This window comes from Ciona robusta, chromosome 8 (assembly GCF_009617815.1).
Source record: "Ciona robusta chromosome 8, ASM961781v2".
NCBI classification, from domain to species: Eukaryota; Metazoa; Chordata; class Ascidiacea; order Phlebobranchia; family Cionidae; genus Ciona; species Ciona robusta.
In genome coordinates this window covers 1,674,725-1,690,292 of record NC_143242.1, presented here as the reverse complement: position 1 = coordinate 1,690,292, position 15,568 = coordinate 1,674,725, and the positions used below count along the sequence as shown (strand labels likewise).

General features: G+C 33.8%; 5 protein-coding genes across 6 annotated transcripts; 2 read left to right on the top strand and 3 right to left on the bottom strand.

The window, feature by feature from the left end:
- Positions 1 to 129: 129 nt before the first annotated feature.
- LOC149732115 (collagen alpha-4(VI) chain-like) lies at positions 130 to 3,596 on the bottom strand. Of its 2 annotated transcripts, none has more exons than XM_089882246.1 (9): positions 3,457 to 3,596; positions 2,603 to 2,688; positions 2,339 to 2,437; positions 1,929 to 2,049; positions 1,533 to 1,712; positions 1,206 to 1,308; positions 932 to 1,080; positions 523 to 695; positions 130 to 349 (listed from the first exon to the last, which is right to left on the bottom strand). In XM_089882246.1, exons 2-9 carry the CDS (start codon positions 2,651 to 2,653, stop codon positions 188 to 190), a joined length of 1,038 nt encoding a protein of 345 aa, XP_089738372.1. In that variant the 5' UTR covers positions 2,654 to 2,688; positions 3,457 to 3,596; the 3' UTR covers positions 130 to 187. The 2 variants fall into 2 exon arrangements, with proteins under 2 accessions (XP_089738372.1, XP_089738371.1); XM_089882245.1 differs by lacking the exon at positions 3,457 to 3,596 and adding an exon at positions 2,823 to 3,024.
- Positions 3,597 to 3,659: 63 nt separating this feature from the next.
- On the top strand, positions 3,660 to 6,418 carry LOC149732114 (ribose-5-phosphate isomerase-like). The gene is made up of 7 exons (XM_089882258.1): positions 3,660 to 3,867; positions 4,493 to 4,553; positions 4,624 to 4,804; positions 5,010 to 5,078; positions 5,306 to 5,447; positions 5,518 to 5,617; positions 5,680 to 6,418. The coding sequence occupies exons 1-7, from the start codon at positions 3,736 to 3,738 to the stop codon at positions 5,784 to 5,786; spliced, it is 792 nt and encodes a 263-aa protein (XP_089738384.1). The 5' UTR covers positions 3,660 to 3,735; the 3' UTR covers positions 5,787 to 6,418.
- Positions 5,488 to 7,598, bottom strand: LOC149732113 (prostaglandin E synthase 2-like). The gene is made up of 6 exons (XM_089882244.1): positions 7,259 to 7,598; positions 6,983 to 7,183; positions 6,708 to 6,910; positions 6,453 to 6,656; positions 6,244 to 6,361; positions 5,488 to 6,074 (listed from the first exon to the last, which is right to left on the bottom strand). Exons 1-6 carry the CDS (start codon positions 7,541 to 7,543, stop codon positions 5,925 to 5,927), a joined length of 1,161 nt encoding a protein of 386 aa, XP_089738370.1. The 5' UTR covers positions 7,544 to 7,598; the 3' UTR covers positions 5,488 to 5,924.
- Positions 7,599 to 10,988: 3,390 nt separating this feature from the next.
- LOC149732112 (uncharacterized) lies at positions 10,989 to 13,549 on the top strand. Its single transcript, XM_089882794.1, has 5 exons — positions 10,989 to 11,163; positions 11,296 to 11,514; positions 11,811 to 12,034; positions 12,395 to 12,494; positions 12,837 to 13,549. Exons 1-5 carry the CDS (start codon positions 11,159 to 11,161, stop codon positions 12,955 to 12,957), a joined length of 669 nt encoding a protein of 222 aa, XP_089738920.1. The 5' UTR covers positions 10,989 to 11,158; the 3' UTR covers positions 12,958 to 13,549.
- On the bottom strand, positions 13,465 to 15,317 carry LOC149732111 (uncharacterized). The gene is made up of 4 exons (XM_089882808.1): positions 14,786 to 15,317; positions 14,535 to 14,695; positions 14,074 to 14,232; positions 13,465 to 13,767 (listed from the first exon to the last, which is right to left on the bottom strand). The coding sequence occupies exons 1-4, from the start codon at positions 14,832 to 14,834 to the stop codon at positions 13,726 to 13,728; spliced, it is 411 nt and encodes a 136-aa protein (XP_089738934.1). The 5' UTR covers positions 14,835 to 15,317; the 3' UTR covers positions 13,465 to 13,725.
- Between the last annotated feature and the right edge of the window lie 251 nt (positions 15,318 to 15,568).

Below are 15,568 nucleotides of genomic sequence, written 5' to 3'. Positions count from 1 at the left end.
TTGGTTGTAAAAGGTTTGCACAATAACCAGTACCTACTGAACATACTGCAAAAGACATTTATTAACACAACTTGCTCAAAATGAAATACTCTACCTTGACACTTTAACTTTACAAAAACTAAGACAAGATTCAGTTTGGTGACACTGGTTTAATATAGAATATGATACGACACATTATTAATATGTTTCAGGTACATACATTGGAGCATAAACTTAACACTAGTTCTTCTATGAAGCCGATGTCCGTGACATCTGATTCATAGAACAATCTTGAAGGATGTCCAGCTATATCTGACATTTGTTGGTGGTATTCTGTATTGTTATTGCTTGATGATGCAATTGCATATGTCTGTCGATTTAAACAGGCATATAATTTCAAACCAGATTCGCAATTTAAACAAAAACGTAGATAAAGTAAGTTACCACGCCTGCGTTGTTGTAAAAATTTGATAATTTAAGTTCATCAAAAGTTCTTTTGACATTTAAATATAAGTTATTACACCATGGCCACTCTAAACTTACTGCAAATCCCAGATTTCTCAATGTTTCTGCCGGTTCTAATACATCATCAGAAGAAACATCATCGGCATGAACAATGACAATGTTTGGAACTAATGGTCGATCTCCTTGATTCAAACCAAAGTATTTTTCAACAACCGAAAGCAACACCGCACCTGTATTCACTTGGTCACCACCTAGAAAAGAATTGGTATTGAAACTTTTATTTAAGTTGCAAAACAAAGAGGAGTTTATAGGTGTGTGTATTTGTTTCTGGTAGACTAATACAAAGTGACATATATATTGTTTTTGTATTAGTTTCAGTATTCACAAACTATCAATTAACAATTCAGTTCATTTGAAAAACTATGATATTATTTTAAAAATCAACTGCCACTACAGCAGCTGCATTTAGTAGCCATTGATATGTTACCTGCTCTGTAGGGCAATATGCTGATCTTGGTTAAGAGTTCTAGTCTGTCTTCTATGAAGTCAGAAAGCTGAATTGTTAGCTCATTGTGGACTCTGTTTCCGTATGAAATCAAACCCACCCTTGCACTGTCATTTTGCACTGAGAAGTGGCTGCAATAGAAACTTGGGTTTTAACAAAACACGACCACCATGTTTTAGGTGAAGTATATTGAATACAGTGGGTTAAAATGCTTTCAAATCAGAAATTCTTTTTTACAGGCTCAATTGTGACATACCCGTATAGAGTCACCAACTTTGCTTTGAATTCCACCCAGGAATTTAGGTTCCTTGACTGTTTTAAAGTGAGAATATCTCTGTTTAGGTAAGGAGGACATATCTCTGTGAAAATATTATGAGTTGGTTGTTTTACTCTTACCAAAACAACCAGTGTTGGAAATAGAATAAAATAGGCATAGAAAATAAAAAGTTAATTGTGATTAAATGTTATGCAATAGTGTTTAAATGCAATCAACTAATTAAAATCGACTTAACTTAATTTTGGGCTACAGCGACTAGTATAGAAGAATATCATGACTGTCAACTAAAAATGTTTCCTTTCTTACTGGCACAACATGGTGCAGGTCTGTCCCATGTTCCATCAATCAAACAGTTCAAAATTTGACTTTCAAATGGATGAATTGAGTAGTCAGCATCACACTGGTATCGACAGGCAGACCCTGGTGAGTTCCCCATTGAACAAACTGCTCTGCTGTTGGCTACACTTGGTGGGAGATTGCAATCGACTGAAACATAAAGTCGTTGAACATGCTTTGATTTTATTTGTGTGTATGATGGTTATATTGGGCCAGGGGTATGCATAACTATATATAAATAGGCGGACAGAAAAAAACAAAGTTCATTGTTTTATGAAATGTAATCTATTCAACCCATATTGAAATATCATGCTGTACATTTATGTTTTAAAGGACAAATTTGAAAATATTTTTAATGGCACTTACATTGCATTCCTCTGCAGGTTCTTGAGTTAAGGTTACATCGGTTGGTGTCACAGCAGCATGTACATACTGAGTTTGTTCTATCACCGTTACATTGTCTTTCTCCTCTTTGATCTAGTTGAACCTATGAAAGAAGTGACTTCTATTCTATACGGGTGAGTTCTATGTTGCGCCATGCCAGGGGAAATGGAATTTAGACCTAGGTTGACCTTTTACCCAGGTAAAAGAAGGTTTATTTATATGGAATAGCCATATTGTTAATAGGAAGTTTATTTCAATCTCATATATTAAGGACAAAAAAACTTTTTGAGAAAGAACAAGTCATACTAACACGTGAAATGTATAATAGGATATTGACAAAACTACGTATGGCTCAATAATGAACAGAACATTTTTATGTTTTTTGTACATACTTGTACACGGGCATCAGTTAAACAAGCTTCTGTTTGCTTGCATCCTTTCATGATGATTGTCGTAGAACCCCATCTTCTTTGTATGGTCTCACAAGAATCCTGCAATGATATAAATAGTAACAGGTGTAGCATGCTTCAATTAATAAAATTGAATTTTAATGAAAATTGTTGTTTAAAATCATAGATTCAAGTATGTACTCCACATATTAAATATTGAAATATTGAAATTGCATTGGAAACATATGGATTATTTTGTCCTCTAACTTGGCCTGGTCGGCATGTGCGAAGATCCCCATTCATTATACAATCGAACATTGTTGGCTGGTTACTGCATGTCCAACATCGAATCCCTGAAACAAAACGTTAACTTATTCTCTCTGTATTAAATATGAAATAAAGAGTCATTTTCTAAAACAACTGTTTTGATGTGCAATAATCCCAATAAGTTATTTTTATGTTTATTTTATTGCTAAAGAAATTTGACCTGAACTTAGTTGGTAAAATCCAGTCATCAGAATAATAATGATAACTTCACGCATTTCTCTGTCTTTTTAAAGATTTTAAGTAGTAATGATCCAATGGTTGTAGTTGTATGAACATAACTAGCCAATTGACGACAGTTTTGTTAAATAGTCAACAGCACTGAAGATATAACATTGCCTAAGGCACTTGGTTTGGTTAAACAACTGGCTCGGTTGTTTGGCAAGTAATTTATTGCGTTTATATACAAATAGGTCACATATTTATTAATAAGTAAAATTTGAGACAAAAATGTCAATGTATTGTTTTTATCTTTTCAATCTAAATAATGTTAATATTTGTTTAATATCTACCTTTATTACGTTTAACGAATGTTTCTATTCGTCATGTTTACTCATTGAAATTTAATTGCACTTTTAAAGTTTTATACCTAATATTTATATAATCAAAATAAAATATAAGGATAATTGTGTAAATGGTTAGAAATAGTGAATAAATTAAATATTACAGTCAAATAAAGTATGAACACAAATTTTACCAAGGTATGTGTTGGAATGGCAATATGAAATACTACATTTACACCCATGTATATCAGTACAAACATTTTGGCATAAATTATCATTTAAATTACCACTTACATGGCGAAAATGTAACAGAGTCACAAAATAACGTTTAAATCTTTTTGAATTTAAACTGGAGAACAAACTATTCATGTTTTTACAATTTCCGATCATGTGTACACCCGATGTGATATTTTGGACACAAAATAGTTGCCAATTTGCCTTATAACGCGTTTAAACTTCTTTTTAATCATTCTATGGCTTTGGTCCAACACGTGGTTTTTTAATCGGGGAATCCCCTATAAGACATAATTTTAATTTTCCAAGAAATAATCAGTTTTGCACGCCTCACAACGAATGAAATTCGGTTCCATTTGTAGGTCAATTTATTCAGTAGTTAGAATGTCTACCACGAATTCTTCGCTCACGAATGGAGTTGAAAATGCTAAACGTGTCGCCGCTTTTACCGCCGCCAACAATTTCGTACAGGTATGTCGTATGATGTATTGTATGTTAAAATCATATTGCTTGTTTGATCAATGTTTGTTTATACCAGAGCCATAAAAATAGCTAGTAGTCCACCCCATTGTTACGTAAAACACAAATTGAACGGCAATTTGGGTCCAAAATAACACAGTAGGTATAGGGAAAATGTATGTTTTTCGGTTAAGGACAGAAAAAAAAGCCTAAAAACAAATTTAAAGGTTAAAAAATGTAAAAATCATGTGTTATTTGTTTTCTGTGTCCAAAAAATAGAATTAGAAGCGCTTGATTTGCGACATTTTAGTCATTTAATGCGGCTAAATTTATATATTTTTTCCAAAAAATGTTTGGTAAGGTAAATAGAAGCTGTTTTACACCTTCCCACAAAAGGAAAACACAAACAAAACGTAACAAGTTCGTTTAAACCCATTGCCAAAATCACTACTTTTGCTTTATTTTGGTCACAAAAAGACTGCAGTTGGACTACTCGGTGTTTATACGACTCTGGTTTATACAAGGGTCACTTAAATATATGTGTGTAGTAAACTACGACTCTGGTTTATACAAGGGTCACTTAAATATATGTGTGTAGTAAACTAGTAAAAATACACTAATTATACATATATTTTAGAATGGCTATGTAATTGGTGTTGGCAGTGGTTCAACTATAGAATATGCTGTAGAACGCATTGGTAAGTAATAAATCACACTATTTTCACTAAAGTATAATGTATTTTTAATTTATTTTTATTCTTTGATTAGCGGAAAGAGTAGAGGCTGAGAATCTTAAAGTGACATGCGTTCCAACTTCATTCCAAGCCAGAGAACTTATATTAAAGTACAAGCTTTCACTAAGTGATCTTGACCGACATTCCAAGCTTGATGTTGCTATAGATGGAGCTGACGAAGTGGATGAGCAATTTACCCTTATCAAGGGTGGGGGGTAAGCTATTTACACTAGATTTAGTTTAGTGTCATTTTTGTAAAACCACTAGCCAGAGAAGGTCGTTTCAGAGTCGAATACTGTTTTTATTGAACTAATTTATTGAACAATTTTTTGATAGAAGCTACTGTGTTTAACCCCTAAACTTTCTAATGAAAAAATAGCTTAAGATCTACCATTTTATAAATTCAATTTTATATTTTAGTGGATGTTTGACACAAGAAAAAATTGTTGCAGCGGCTGCCAAGAAGTTCGTAGTCATTGCAGATTTCAGGTATAACTATTTCATTCTGGTTAAAAACTATTTCTTTAAGTAATAAATGATGTCTCTAACATTCACAAGTTTTTGATACAAGTTGGTCATAGTATTTGTGCTGAAAAAAGGATGTTTTTATTTACCTTGTACATTTCTGTAACTTAGTTGTTCCATTATGTTCAGTCAGTCTTGTATTAAAATACTTTTGTTTAACATACGTTACATAACCAATGGTTATATTTCAGAAAGAAGTCAACCAACCTTGGTGAAAACTGGAAAAAAGGAATTCCTATTGAGGTTGTTCCAATGGCAATTCTTCAGATTCAAAACAAAATAAAAGAGAAATATGGGGGAATCTGCACTATACGACTTGCTAAAAGCAAAGCAGTATGTGCTCTGTATAAGTTTAAATTATCGGCAATACTGATGCATTCAGTTTATTTTTTATTTTTTGAAGGGTCCAGTGATCACAGACAACGGAATGATGATTGTTGATTGGCAGTTTGATAAAAGTCATAACTGGTCTGAGGTCCACCAGTTTATTAAACTTATTCCAGGTAAAATATAGATCAGTTTACTTTAGTAGGTGACTCGATGTTATACCTCTTTTTACTCACAGGTGTCGTAGAGACTGGTATATTTTTCAACATGGCCGATATTGTTATATATGGTACTGAAAATGGACAGTCTGATATTAAAGCAAATACAACTGTGCTGACAAAATAGGATTTAACTTGTAACCAGACACTGCTGAACAAACTGTGCAATCAAGAAAATACAGCTATCTTCAAACAAAAATGCATTCATATTTAGTATTAGTATTACCCTAATTACAGGGTAAATAATTTTAATCCAGAAGATCTCTCAGGTTGTTGTCCTTAAGTTTAAAGTTTGTCCACCATGATCTTCAATTGCTTGTTTTGTTTTATAATACCACTTCTTAATGTTGGTGTGGGTTAGAACATCATGAAATGAATCGAGGTTTTCCATCACTGATAGAACTCCAAATACAGACTGCAATATACAAATATGGTAGAAGTTGCATTTATACACTAACCTATAATATTGGTTATTTGATTGTGCAATCTTATCCCTGAAATGTAAATATGACATTGGTGCTTCTACTTTTAAAATTTGTTTAAGCTGTACCTTCAACTTATCTTAGATTTGTTCATCTACTTACCACATCTGCCAAATTTGGTTTACTGCCCCCCATAAATGTTCTACCTTTCCCAATTGCTTCGGTCCATTTATTACAAGCTTTATACAGATCAAGTCTGACATTCTCATCTAGTTTGTATCTGTAAAAATGACATTTGTTGATACAGAGGGTATTAATAAAAATGCACAAAATATCATGGTTCTAGTGAATACTTCAGTAGATGTTCATACTTTGTCTTTAACCGCTTTGCGATACCCCACATAGCGATTGAACCAAGATACTTTGCAACAACTCCTTCCCAAGTTCCATTAAACCTTCCTTGCTTTACATGATAATCAAACGCCTGGTAAGCTTCTCTGTATGTTCGATAGACGTTTGGTGAAATTAAATGCACCAAGTAGTCATCTGCCCAAAATCTCCATTCTGCTTCCTCCCTGAAGAAAAAAAGGCTAGTAACTCCCAAAAGCTAAAAACAAAGCATATACTTTCTAGCATCATTTTCAACAGTTGCTAGATCTGCTTCATCGGATATGAGCCAGTGTTTGTTTAATGTTTCCTGCTTTGATTTACCATCTTCTCCAACTACAGTGGTGGTTGGATAGCGTTTAAGCAACTCTGTAATGTTCATGCCTTCATTGATTATGTAACTTGACAAAATGCTGATAATCAGAGAGGAATCCCGAAGTTCCTGAAACAGTGAAAAGTAGTAAATATTATTCTACTTCATGCAAGAAAATAACATTCAATCTTTCGAACTTACTAGAACTTCACCATTTTTCTCTACGGTAACCAGAGGTACTTTCTTGTATTTTGAAAACTTCATTTCTTTTTTAAAAATAGGATGAACTTCGATGTTTTCAAATGGGATCCCGTGAGCAAGTAAGAAGCATCTTGTCTTGGTGCAAAATGGGCAAGTCTGATACTGGTACAATTTGATTGTCATGCCATCCCATTTGCTTGACTGCAATACAAACATGACACGATTTTTTAAGGTTTATTTCATCAGCATTTCTGTTTGTTAAAAAATTACACTTACGTTTGCACATTCACTGTTCTTGTGGTGGCATCTGATAAACTGTTTATCTTTATGAAGGTAAACACACATTCCACTGCCAAACAGCATGGATAAAACCATTGTTTTGTACGAACCATGGCCATAATTTTGTCGCCTCGAAGACGGAGTATAAGTCGTAAGTGAACTTTTCTGAATGTTTGCATTGTTAATTCTCGAGTACGCAAGTTGAACTGGAGCGGCATAATATACGCTGCCGCATATTGAAGTAACTCGATGAAAATTCGTAATACGACATAACCCCAACATTATTACTACAAGTTATATGATTATTAGTTTTAACGAAAACAACTACAAAAAAAAACAAGAGATGAAAGATCTAATGCGTGAGCACGTTAATTAATCAAATTTGCATAGTATTAATTAACCCTTTTACTGCAACGGTCGACTGAGCTGGATCAAAAACTTTTAATGCGTCCCCACTTAAATGGAAATAGTGTGATTCTGGCGTGACTTCCCCATGCATGGCAGTTTACTTGACTCGCAAGCGTTACAATCAGTATAATTACTCATTAATTTTTACTCATCGATTTTATACACTATGGTTTATAAGGCTAAGCTTAGTTTAAATTATTGTATCGAATACAGTCGATAAATCAATGGTAAAGTACATTTTAAGTACGAGTTGGCGCCTTAAACAAACAGAAATGTAATCGTTAATTACTCGCTAATTAGGCGATCACGTCAAATATGGTTTATAAAACTATGCTTAGTTCAAAATCCTTTATAGAGCAGTGCTCTTCAACCTTTTTTGGGTTGGTGAACCCCTAAAGTTGTTGCGACAAACTCATGCACCCCTGATTGTTTTAACGTAAAACTCATGACGTTCCTCGATTACCAGTGATACAAGATATAGAATTCATATAAAAAAAAAAAACTGTAGGAAAGTGGCTAAGTTTGTTAAAAATGTTCAAAACTGAATATTATTGCTGAAAATAGTTGAAGTTTGTGATGCACCCTTGTATACCCTTTTGTTCTGGTGTACCCCTGGCATATTTTGGTGCACCGTGCACACCGGTTGAAGAGCACTGTTATAGAGTACAATCATTTAATAAAAGTTTAAGGTGCATTTTGAATTTGGCGCATTTGATCAAACAGTAAAGTAATCGTTAATTAATCTCTAATTATGCGGTTTCAGTTCTGAAAATTTAGTCTAAAAATTATAAATATATATTATGATATGATTTCAATCAAGAGATTAAAGAATAAATGCTAGAATTAAAAATTAAGGTAAGTGCGGAAGAAGTCGTCCAAAAACAACAACAACAACAACAACAACAAGAGATCACAGATCTAATGAATGAGCACGTTTTAAACTAATTAGCATAATATAGTAGAGTCGGGAAGATGGGACACCTTTAACACATAATATCCAAATAGCCTGATCGTGTTTTAAACAATTAACAACGGTGTGTAGAAGTCGTTAAGATACGGTTTTACAATTCATTAAGTGTTCTTTGTTTACTACTAAATAAAAAGAGAAAACAAAATGAAAAGGTGTCCCATCTACCCCCACCCTGCTATATTAATTATTCCCTTTACTACAACGGTCGACTGGGCTCGATCAAAAACAAATCTGAAGTAACCAACGAAACGGGTTCTAGTTGCCATTGATGACTGTGGAGCAGTAGGCAGAAAGTATTTATTCGTGCAATATGATTAATGAAACTTATGACGTATGGGGATTAAGTGATTGGTAAAGAATATGTGTAAATACGCTTTGTACAACTCCTGTACCATGTGTTTACTGTAAACTTACACTAGTTAACGTTGGCGTCGCCTAAAAACGTTTGTTTTCATTAATTTTGACAAACCGTAATCACGCAGTAATTAGGTAATGTTAGAAGTTAATATTAATCATATAATGTTAAATTAAAAGTAATGTTTCAATTACGATTAATGATAATACGGTATAAGAGTAGTGCATTTAATGCGTCCCCAATTAAATGCTAATAGTTTGATTCAATCGTGCATCGTTGTGTGGATTTCTTATCTCACCAACACGTGCCGTCGTTTCTCCCAAATCCCCAAACAGTGTTTTCGCTATGTAAAGTGCATGAGGAAAGTAATCGTTAATTATTCGCTGATCGTGTGGTTTTAAATCTGAAAAGTCTAAAAATTATAAATATATAATATGATTTGATTTCAATTAAGAGAATAAAGAAAAATGCTAGAATTAAGAATTGAGGTAAGTGCGGAAAAAAGTCGTCCAAAAAACAACAACAACAAGATGAACAACTGTTTAAAGAAAAAGGATCTATATGACCACTGACGTGCTCAACAACAACAAGAACAACTGTTCGACGAAAAGGATCTATATGACCACTAACGTGCTCAATAAGAACACAGTAAACCAGGAATAGAAAAGACCAGAGGACTCTAGGAAAGACGTTACGCATGAAACAAAACGATTTCTTTTGAAACACAATGTTTACATTGTGATTTTCGGAATATGGTGCGGAAAATTGTAATAGTTTTTATTGAACACGTTATTGAACACGTTATTGAACACGTTAGTGGTCATATAGATCCTTTCTCGTCGAACAGTTGTTCTTGGCTTTGTTGTTGTTGCTGATAGGGCGATTATTTTCCGCACTTATCTCAATTCTTAATTCTAGCATTTTTCTTTAATCTCTTGATTGAAATCAAATCGTAATATATATTTATAATTTTTAGACTGAATTTTCAGATTTAAAACCGCACGATGAGCCATTAATTAACGATTACTTTCCTCATGCACTTTACATAGCGGAAACACTGTCTGGAGTTTGGCGGGGAACGACGGCACGTGTTATATAAGATAAGAAATCCACACAACGATTCACGACTGAATCAAACTATTAGCATTTAAGTGGGGACGCATTAAATGCACTACTCTTATACCGTATTATCATTAATCGTAATTGAAACATTATTTTTAATTCAACATCATATGATTAATATTAACTTCTAACATTACCTAATTACTGCGTGATTACGGTTTGTCAAAATTCATGAAAACAAACGTTTTTATGCGACGACAACGTTAACTAGTGTAAGTTTACAATAAACACATGGTACAGGAGTTGTACAAAGCGTATTTACACATACTCTTTACCAATCACTCAATCCTCATACGTCATAAGTTTCATTAGTTATAATACATGTCTAACTACATTCTGCCTACTGTTCCACAGTCACCAATGGCGACTAGAACCCGTTTTGTTGGTTACTTCAGATTTGTTTTTGATCGAGCCCAGTCGACAGTATAGTAAAAGGGTTAACTATAATATAGCAGGGTGGGGGTAGATGGGACACCTTTTCATTTTGTTTTCTCTTTTCATTTTGTTTTCTCTTTTCATTTGGTAGTAAACAAAGAACATTTAATGAATTATAAAACCGTATCTTTACGACTTCCACAGACCGTTGTTAATTGTTTAAAACACGATCAGGCTATTTGGATATTATGTGTTAAAGGTGTCCCATCTTCCTCGACTCTACTATCTTATGCTAATTCGTTTAAAACGTGTTCATTCATTAGATCTGTGATCTCTTGTTATTATTATTTTTATTTTTATTATTTAATGCCAGGAGTAGGCGGGTTTAAACTACAAGAAACATTCTACACTGTTAAAAAGACCAGGGTATTCTTAAGTTTTTAATAATTTAAAGTTAAATAAAAAATATGTTGGAAACACTTGGAATTGGGGGATTCCCCCTGTGTTGCAAGTTTCGAGAATTGAACATGCCATATTTAGTGTGAGGTTTTTTGTGAACTTAACAGATGTACCTGTATTTTTTTAAATTGTGCGATCTTAGTAACCTACATAGCATTATTTTAGGAAACTGGAAGGAGGTTGCTTTTAGTAACGTTGTTATGTTAAAATGAGGTAAGTTTTTTAAATGTATACACAGGTTAATCGCCTTTTCCCTCTGGCGCTGGTGATTTTTTTTCTTTTTTGCTTGTTTTTTTATGGAATTTAAATTGTACATGATTTCATTAATCTCTTCCTTCATTGTAGTTCTACTTACCGAAGATATCAAACGCACCATACATACAAGAAACATAGAGATGGTGATGACAGTGATTACTTGAATTCCCAAAGCCCCCGACGTGACAGTAACCGTGTAACTCCTCCCCGCTATGTTAAAGCCAGATCTCGTTCTCCCATACGACGACCATTCTCCAGTACCAGTTCATCAAAGTTTAGAAGTCCAGATCGTTACTCAATAGCAGAAATGTGTGTGTTAACTCTTTTTTCTGCACTTTTCTAGGTTCTAATGCTTTTAATTTACCCACAGATTAAAAAAATTGGTCTGTGTTTTCAACTTTTCATAAAACCTGAGAGGTCTTAGCGATCTGTAGACAATTCACATATGTGCCCTTGATAATCATTATAGCTCTATTAAACCCTAATAAATTCGGAAAAAATCAGCGGAAATTAAACTTTTCAATCTGGTATAATGTATTACTCCCATCCCTTGTATTGTATTTTTGTTTTGTTGCTAAGCAATACTTTGTGTTTCTCCGTTTCAGCATAAACAAGAAGCATTCGCCTACAAATTATTCCACCAACAATTGGTATAAACACAACAGAAGTTACCATAGTAGATGGCAGCCACGTAACCACAAAACAAACCCTCAAGATGAGAAACCCAACTTTATAATGGATGTGGACCACCGGATGACTAGAACTGTTAAACTAGATGAAAGCAAATCATCATCAGAAGAAAAAGCTGGAGGTTCTAATACTTTAAGTGGTAAGATGAGCAAATGAATGTAAAGTTGTATATAGTCTATGGCATAGCCTGGGACTATCAGCCTTAGTTTAATTGTGTATTAATTCATACCCATATTGTTCTGCGTTATGTTATACTGCATTAGTAGGTAGACTAGATTTTAATGAATAAATGGCATTAATCCAGCAACTAAAGAATTTTTACACAAATGTTTTATTTCATACAACTTTTTATGGTCTCCTGCATATTGATACACTCGCTCAAGACTGATATCCATCTTCATTACAAGGCAAGCGCACCATGTGTTTTGTCTGCTTTGGCCATAATATTAATTATATGAATGAGAGTATGAGGAATGGAGACCTATGTTTTTTTATAAAGATTCAAAGGATCTTACTGCTAAGGTTTGGATTGATGAAGCTGAAAATGTATTTCGATCTGACTGTATTACAATCTCAGAAGTTACGCAGCTGTTCATTAAGTGAGTCTATTACAAAATATTATGTTTTATAAAATGCAATTGTTGCTGTAAAATATGTTGCTTGCATAAATACAAGTCCTTTTTAGTATTTGACAATAGAATGAAATTTAATGCTATCTCTTAAAATGGCTTTTACAAATATTCACCGCATTATGACAACTTAAAGACGAGAATATCCCAAATTAGTCAGCAGCGGATGAACAAAATTGTTTAAAGTAAAACTGAAGCTTGAAGTAATAAAATCCAATTGCAGCTTTTTAATGAACTTAGAAATGTTGTATTCTGATGCTAAGTGTAGAATTGTAAGCAATACAATTTGTTTAATATCTTTACCTACTGTAGTGAAGATGAGTCTTTAAAAGAGAAGTTACTACCAGTGATGGAGAAATGCTTGCGTCGATTGTTGTCTTCCCATTTAAATCACCTCAAGGTTATAAAAAGTAAAAAACAGCAATCTGGTTGACAACAGCAATTGGCAAATGTACATTTTCTGGGCCTGATTCTTAACAGTATTTGAAGCTGAAAATGTATCCTCAATTCCACTGAATTTTCTTACAAGTATGATGTGTTTTGATGCCACCACAGTGTCCAATGGTTCGTTTGCCCAACTTTATTTTGATTAAATCTTCAATCTGTCTGTGTTCCAGTTATACTGGCATTTTGCCTAAATTACCATGCTGTGTTTTAACTGTGATCTGTGCAAAACCACCCAATTTGCTTTGTCTAAATGGGTCAATTGATAGGTAATGTCATTTAGGGCTAGGTTTGTTTATTTTTATTGGTATTTTTTTTGCTCAAATTGTTTTACAATGCAAGTTTCTACTGTGTTGTAAAATAGAAAAAAAAGTGATATTTTTTTTATTTTGTCCCAAATCAGTACATTACATGCGTTTTAGAAATACAGTGCCTAATCTTCTTGTTTTTAAACAATTAAATTTATATTCCGCTGAAGTATTTGTTTCCTTCAAATCAATCACAAATCGAGTATTTATTTGGGTGGTAAAATGACAGTAACCGGTGTCGTGATCGTAAATAAACTTTAGCTATAGAAACAATTTTCATACAAATATGTTACGGCGGTTCAAGCACAAAACCGCTGACGCACACAAATTTAATTAATTGTATAAAAACGGTATTAAACGAAAAAACACTGCTCAAAAACAGATGGAACGATTATTTACATTTTATTAATATTTTGATCATCGGAGACCTCTTGGAATTATGCCAGTGTTCATTCAGTACGGCCACGCCGAAACAAAATGTTTGCGCATCTCTGTAATAACATTGATACTGAAAACGTTTTACCGACTTGATATGTTAAAGTAAATCCCGCATATAAGTAACAATATATAGTTGTTTGGAGTAAGATGGGACACCGTTTCATTCTATACAACCACATCCTTTATTCCACTTCCATAAAGCGTTGTTATTTTTTTCAAACACGACAAAAATACTTGGTATCCCATCTTACCCCATCGTACCCTGGGTATTGGCATAACATAGGGCGGTTATTGGTGTATATATGATGTTGTAGAACTAATACCTATGTTGTGTTTAAGTTAAACAGCAGGCGACTTACGAGAATCTTTCGACATAATACGGTGTATCCGTTACAGTTCGTCTCCTTTACACCTTCATTTATTTTTGTCCATAACTTTAACTTTCTCTTTGATGATATAGGAGCTGGGGTGAATGACGTCACGCGTAATCTTGTCGGGATTCGTTTGACCGGAAGTACCTTTAACGGAAGTGACGATTCAAATGTTAAAACTAATGTATGAGGAAATACTTCAATTATTTTATTGGTCCAACCAAGGGATGGTTACTAACAGGTTGTCCAAATTGTCTATGGATAAAGCAATTAGAAATACAGTATTTATAAAACAATCAACCACAGTTTACATACGCGGTAAATAGTAAGTCGGGATAAGGTATACAAAACAGCTAGCTGCTAGAACACCCTTATCGTTGCCCCGCCATGCGAGTGTAAATAAGTTCATTTCATTCATAATAACTATAAGTTATACAGAACCGCAACACCTTGTTCAAGACGCATTTCTTCATCATGCCACCCAATCCATGCGTTTTTAATTCATCAGATAAAGCATCGTATCTCCATTTTCCGTCCTCTAATTGTCTAGGCATTTTTGAGCATCTTGCATATGAGCTACGCTTAGATATACAATGACCGTAATGGCAACCTGGCAAAATTAAATTATTGAGACGGTAAATTAATTTTTTTATAAATTGACTTTGTCAAATTCAGCTTTTATTTCATCTTTTAATCATACCTTTAATCAGTTCGAAACAGCACCACAGCACGATCAGGCAAATTTTCATGGTGTTACTTGTTATGCACTTTGTGCTGGTGTATATCTGTTTTCACTGGTGCGCGATTTATTAGCAAGATTCTGATGTTTGAAGTCCTTTTAACAGACAACACACAATAGTTGATATACTTTGACCAGCAAGCACGATTTTTATTCCTACACACAACCTTCAATTATAATCAACAGTTTAAAACAATTTTAATAAGAGTGCAGGAAACATGACAATAAACTGCAACTGTAACAACTGCTATAACTTCCAACTCTTCAGAACTTTTGAGTTTACGGTTATCGACAAGGCTAGTTATACGAGCTGGTAACATTAAGGAACAACTAAACATTAAATAAGTGTTATCGGCAATAATAGTCGAAAGCGTAAGGCTTCATACCATTAGGTCGAGAAGTATCGGATTAAGGCAAAGTACTTGAAGCTGACGCCTGTTCACCACATGGACAAACAAATAAAAGAAACCGCAGAAAAACGCGCTAACAGTCCAGACAAAAAACAAGTTCCATAATTGCTTAAGCATAAATATATATCGTAGGGTGGGGGAAGATGGGACACCTCATCATTCTATTTTCTCGTCACATTTAGTGGTAAACAAAGAAAACTAAAATAATTTTAAAACCGTACCCTGACGAGTGATAATTGTTTAAAACACGATCAGGATATTTGGATATTCTGTGCTAAAGGTGTCCCATCCCCCACCCTGCTATAACACATTCGTAGCATAGTTTTTGACACAC

What these genes read in the sequence shown, in the direction of transcription:
- LOC149732115 (XM_089882245.1), bottom strand. Translation starts at nt 2,877, where the DNA reads ATGCGTGAAGTTATCATTATTATTCTGATGACTGGATTTTACCAACTA. An exon ending in ATTTTACCAACTAAGTTCAG is followed by an intron (nt 2,689 to 2,822) that starts GTCAAATTTCTT and finishes GTTTTGTTTCAG; the next exon opens with GGATTCGATGTTGGACATGC. An exon ending in TGAGAAATCTGGGATTTGCA is followed by an intron (nt 350 to 522) that starts GTAAGTTTAGAG and finishes TTAAATCGACAG; the next exon opens with ACATATGCAATTGCATCATC.
- LOC149732114 (XM_089882258.1), top strand. Translation starts at nt 3,736, where the DNA reads ATGAAATTCGGTTCCATTTGTAGGTCAATTTATTCAGTAGTTAGAATG. An exon ending in CCGCCAACAATTTCGTACAG is followed by an intron (nt 3,868 to 4,492) that starts GTATGTCGTATG and finishes CATATATTTTAG; the next exon opens with AATGGCTATGTAATTGGTGT. An exon ending in GACTTGCTAAAAGCAAAGCA is followed by an intron (nt 5,448 to 5,517) that starts GTATGTGCTCTG and finishes TATTTTTTGAAG; the next exon opens with GGTCCAGTGATCACAGACAA.
- LOC149732113 (XM_089882244.1), bottom strand. Translation starts at nt 7,543, where the DNA reads ATGTTGGGGTTATGTCGTATTACGAATTTTCATCGAGTTACTTCAATA. An exon ending in AGAAAAATGGTGAAGTTCTA is followed by an intron (nt 6,911 to 6,982) that starts GTAAGTTCGAAA and finishes TCACTGTTTCAG; the next exon opens with GAACTTCGGGATTCCTCTCT. An exon ending in GTTGAAAATGATGCTAGAAA is followed by an intron (nt 6,657 to 6,707) that starts GTATATGCTTTG and finishes TTTTTTCTTCAG; the next exon opens with GGAGGAAGCAGAATGGAGAT.
- LOC149732112 (XM_089882794.1), top strand. An exon ending in AGGTTCTAATACTTTAAGTG is followed by an intron (nt 12,035 to 12,394) that starts GTAAGATGAGCA and finishes TTTTTTATAAAG; the next exon opens with ATTCAAAGGATCTTACTGCT. An exon ending in GTTACGCAGCTGTTCATTAA is followed by an intron (nt 12,495 to 12,836) that starts GTGAGTCTATTA and finishes TACCTACTGTAG; the next exon opens with TGAAGATGAGTCTTTAAAAG.
- LOC149732111 (XM_089882808.1), bottom strand. Translation starts at nt 14,834, where the DNA reads ATGAAAATTTGCCTGATCGTGCTGTGGTGCTGTTTCGAACTGATTAAA. An exon ending in CTGTTTCGAACTGATTAAAG is followed by an intron (nt 14,696 to 14,785) that starts GTATGATTAAAA and finishes TAATTTTGCCAG; the next exon opens with GTTGCCATTACGGTCATTGT. An exon ending in TATTATGTCGAAAGATTCTC is followed by an intron (nt 13,768 to 14,073) that starts GTAAGTCGCCTG and finishes ATGTTATTACAG; the next exon opens with AGATGCGCAAACATTTTGTT.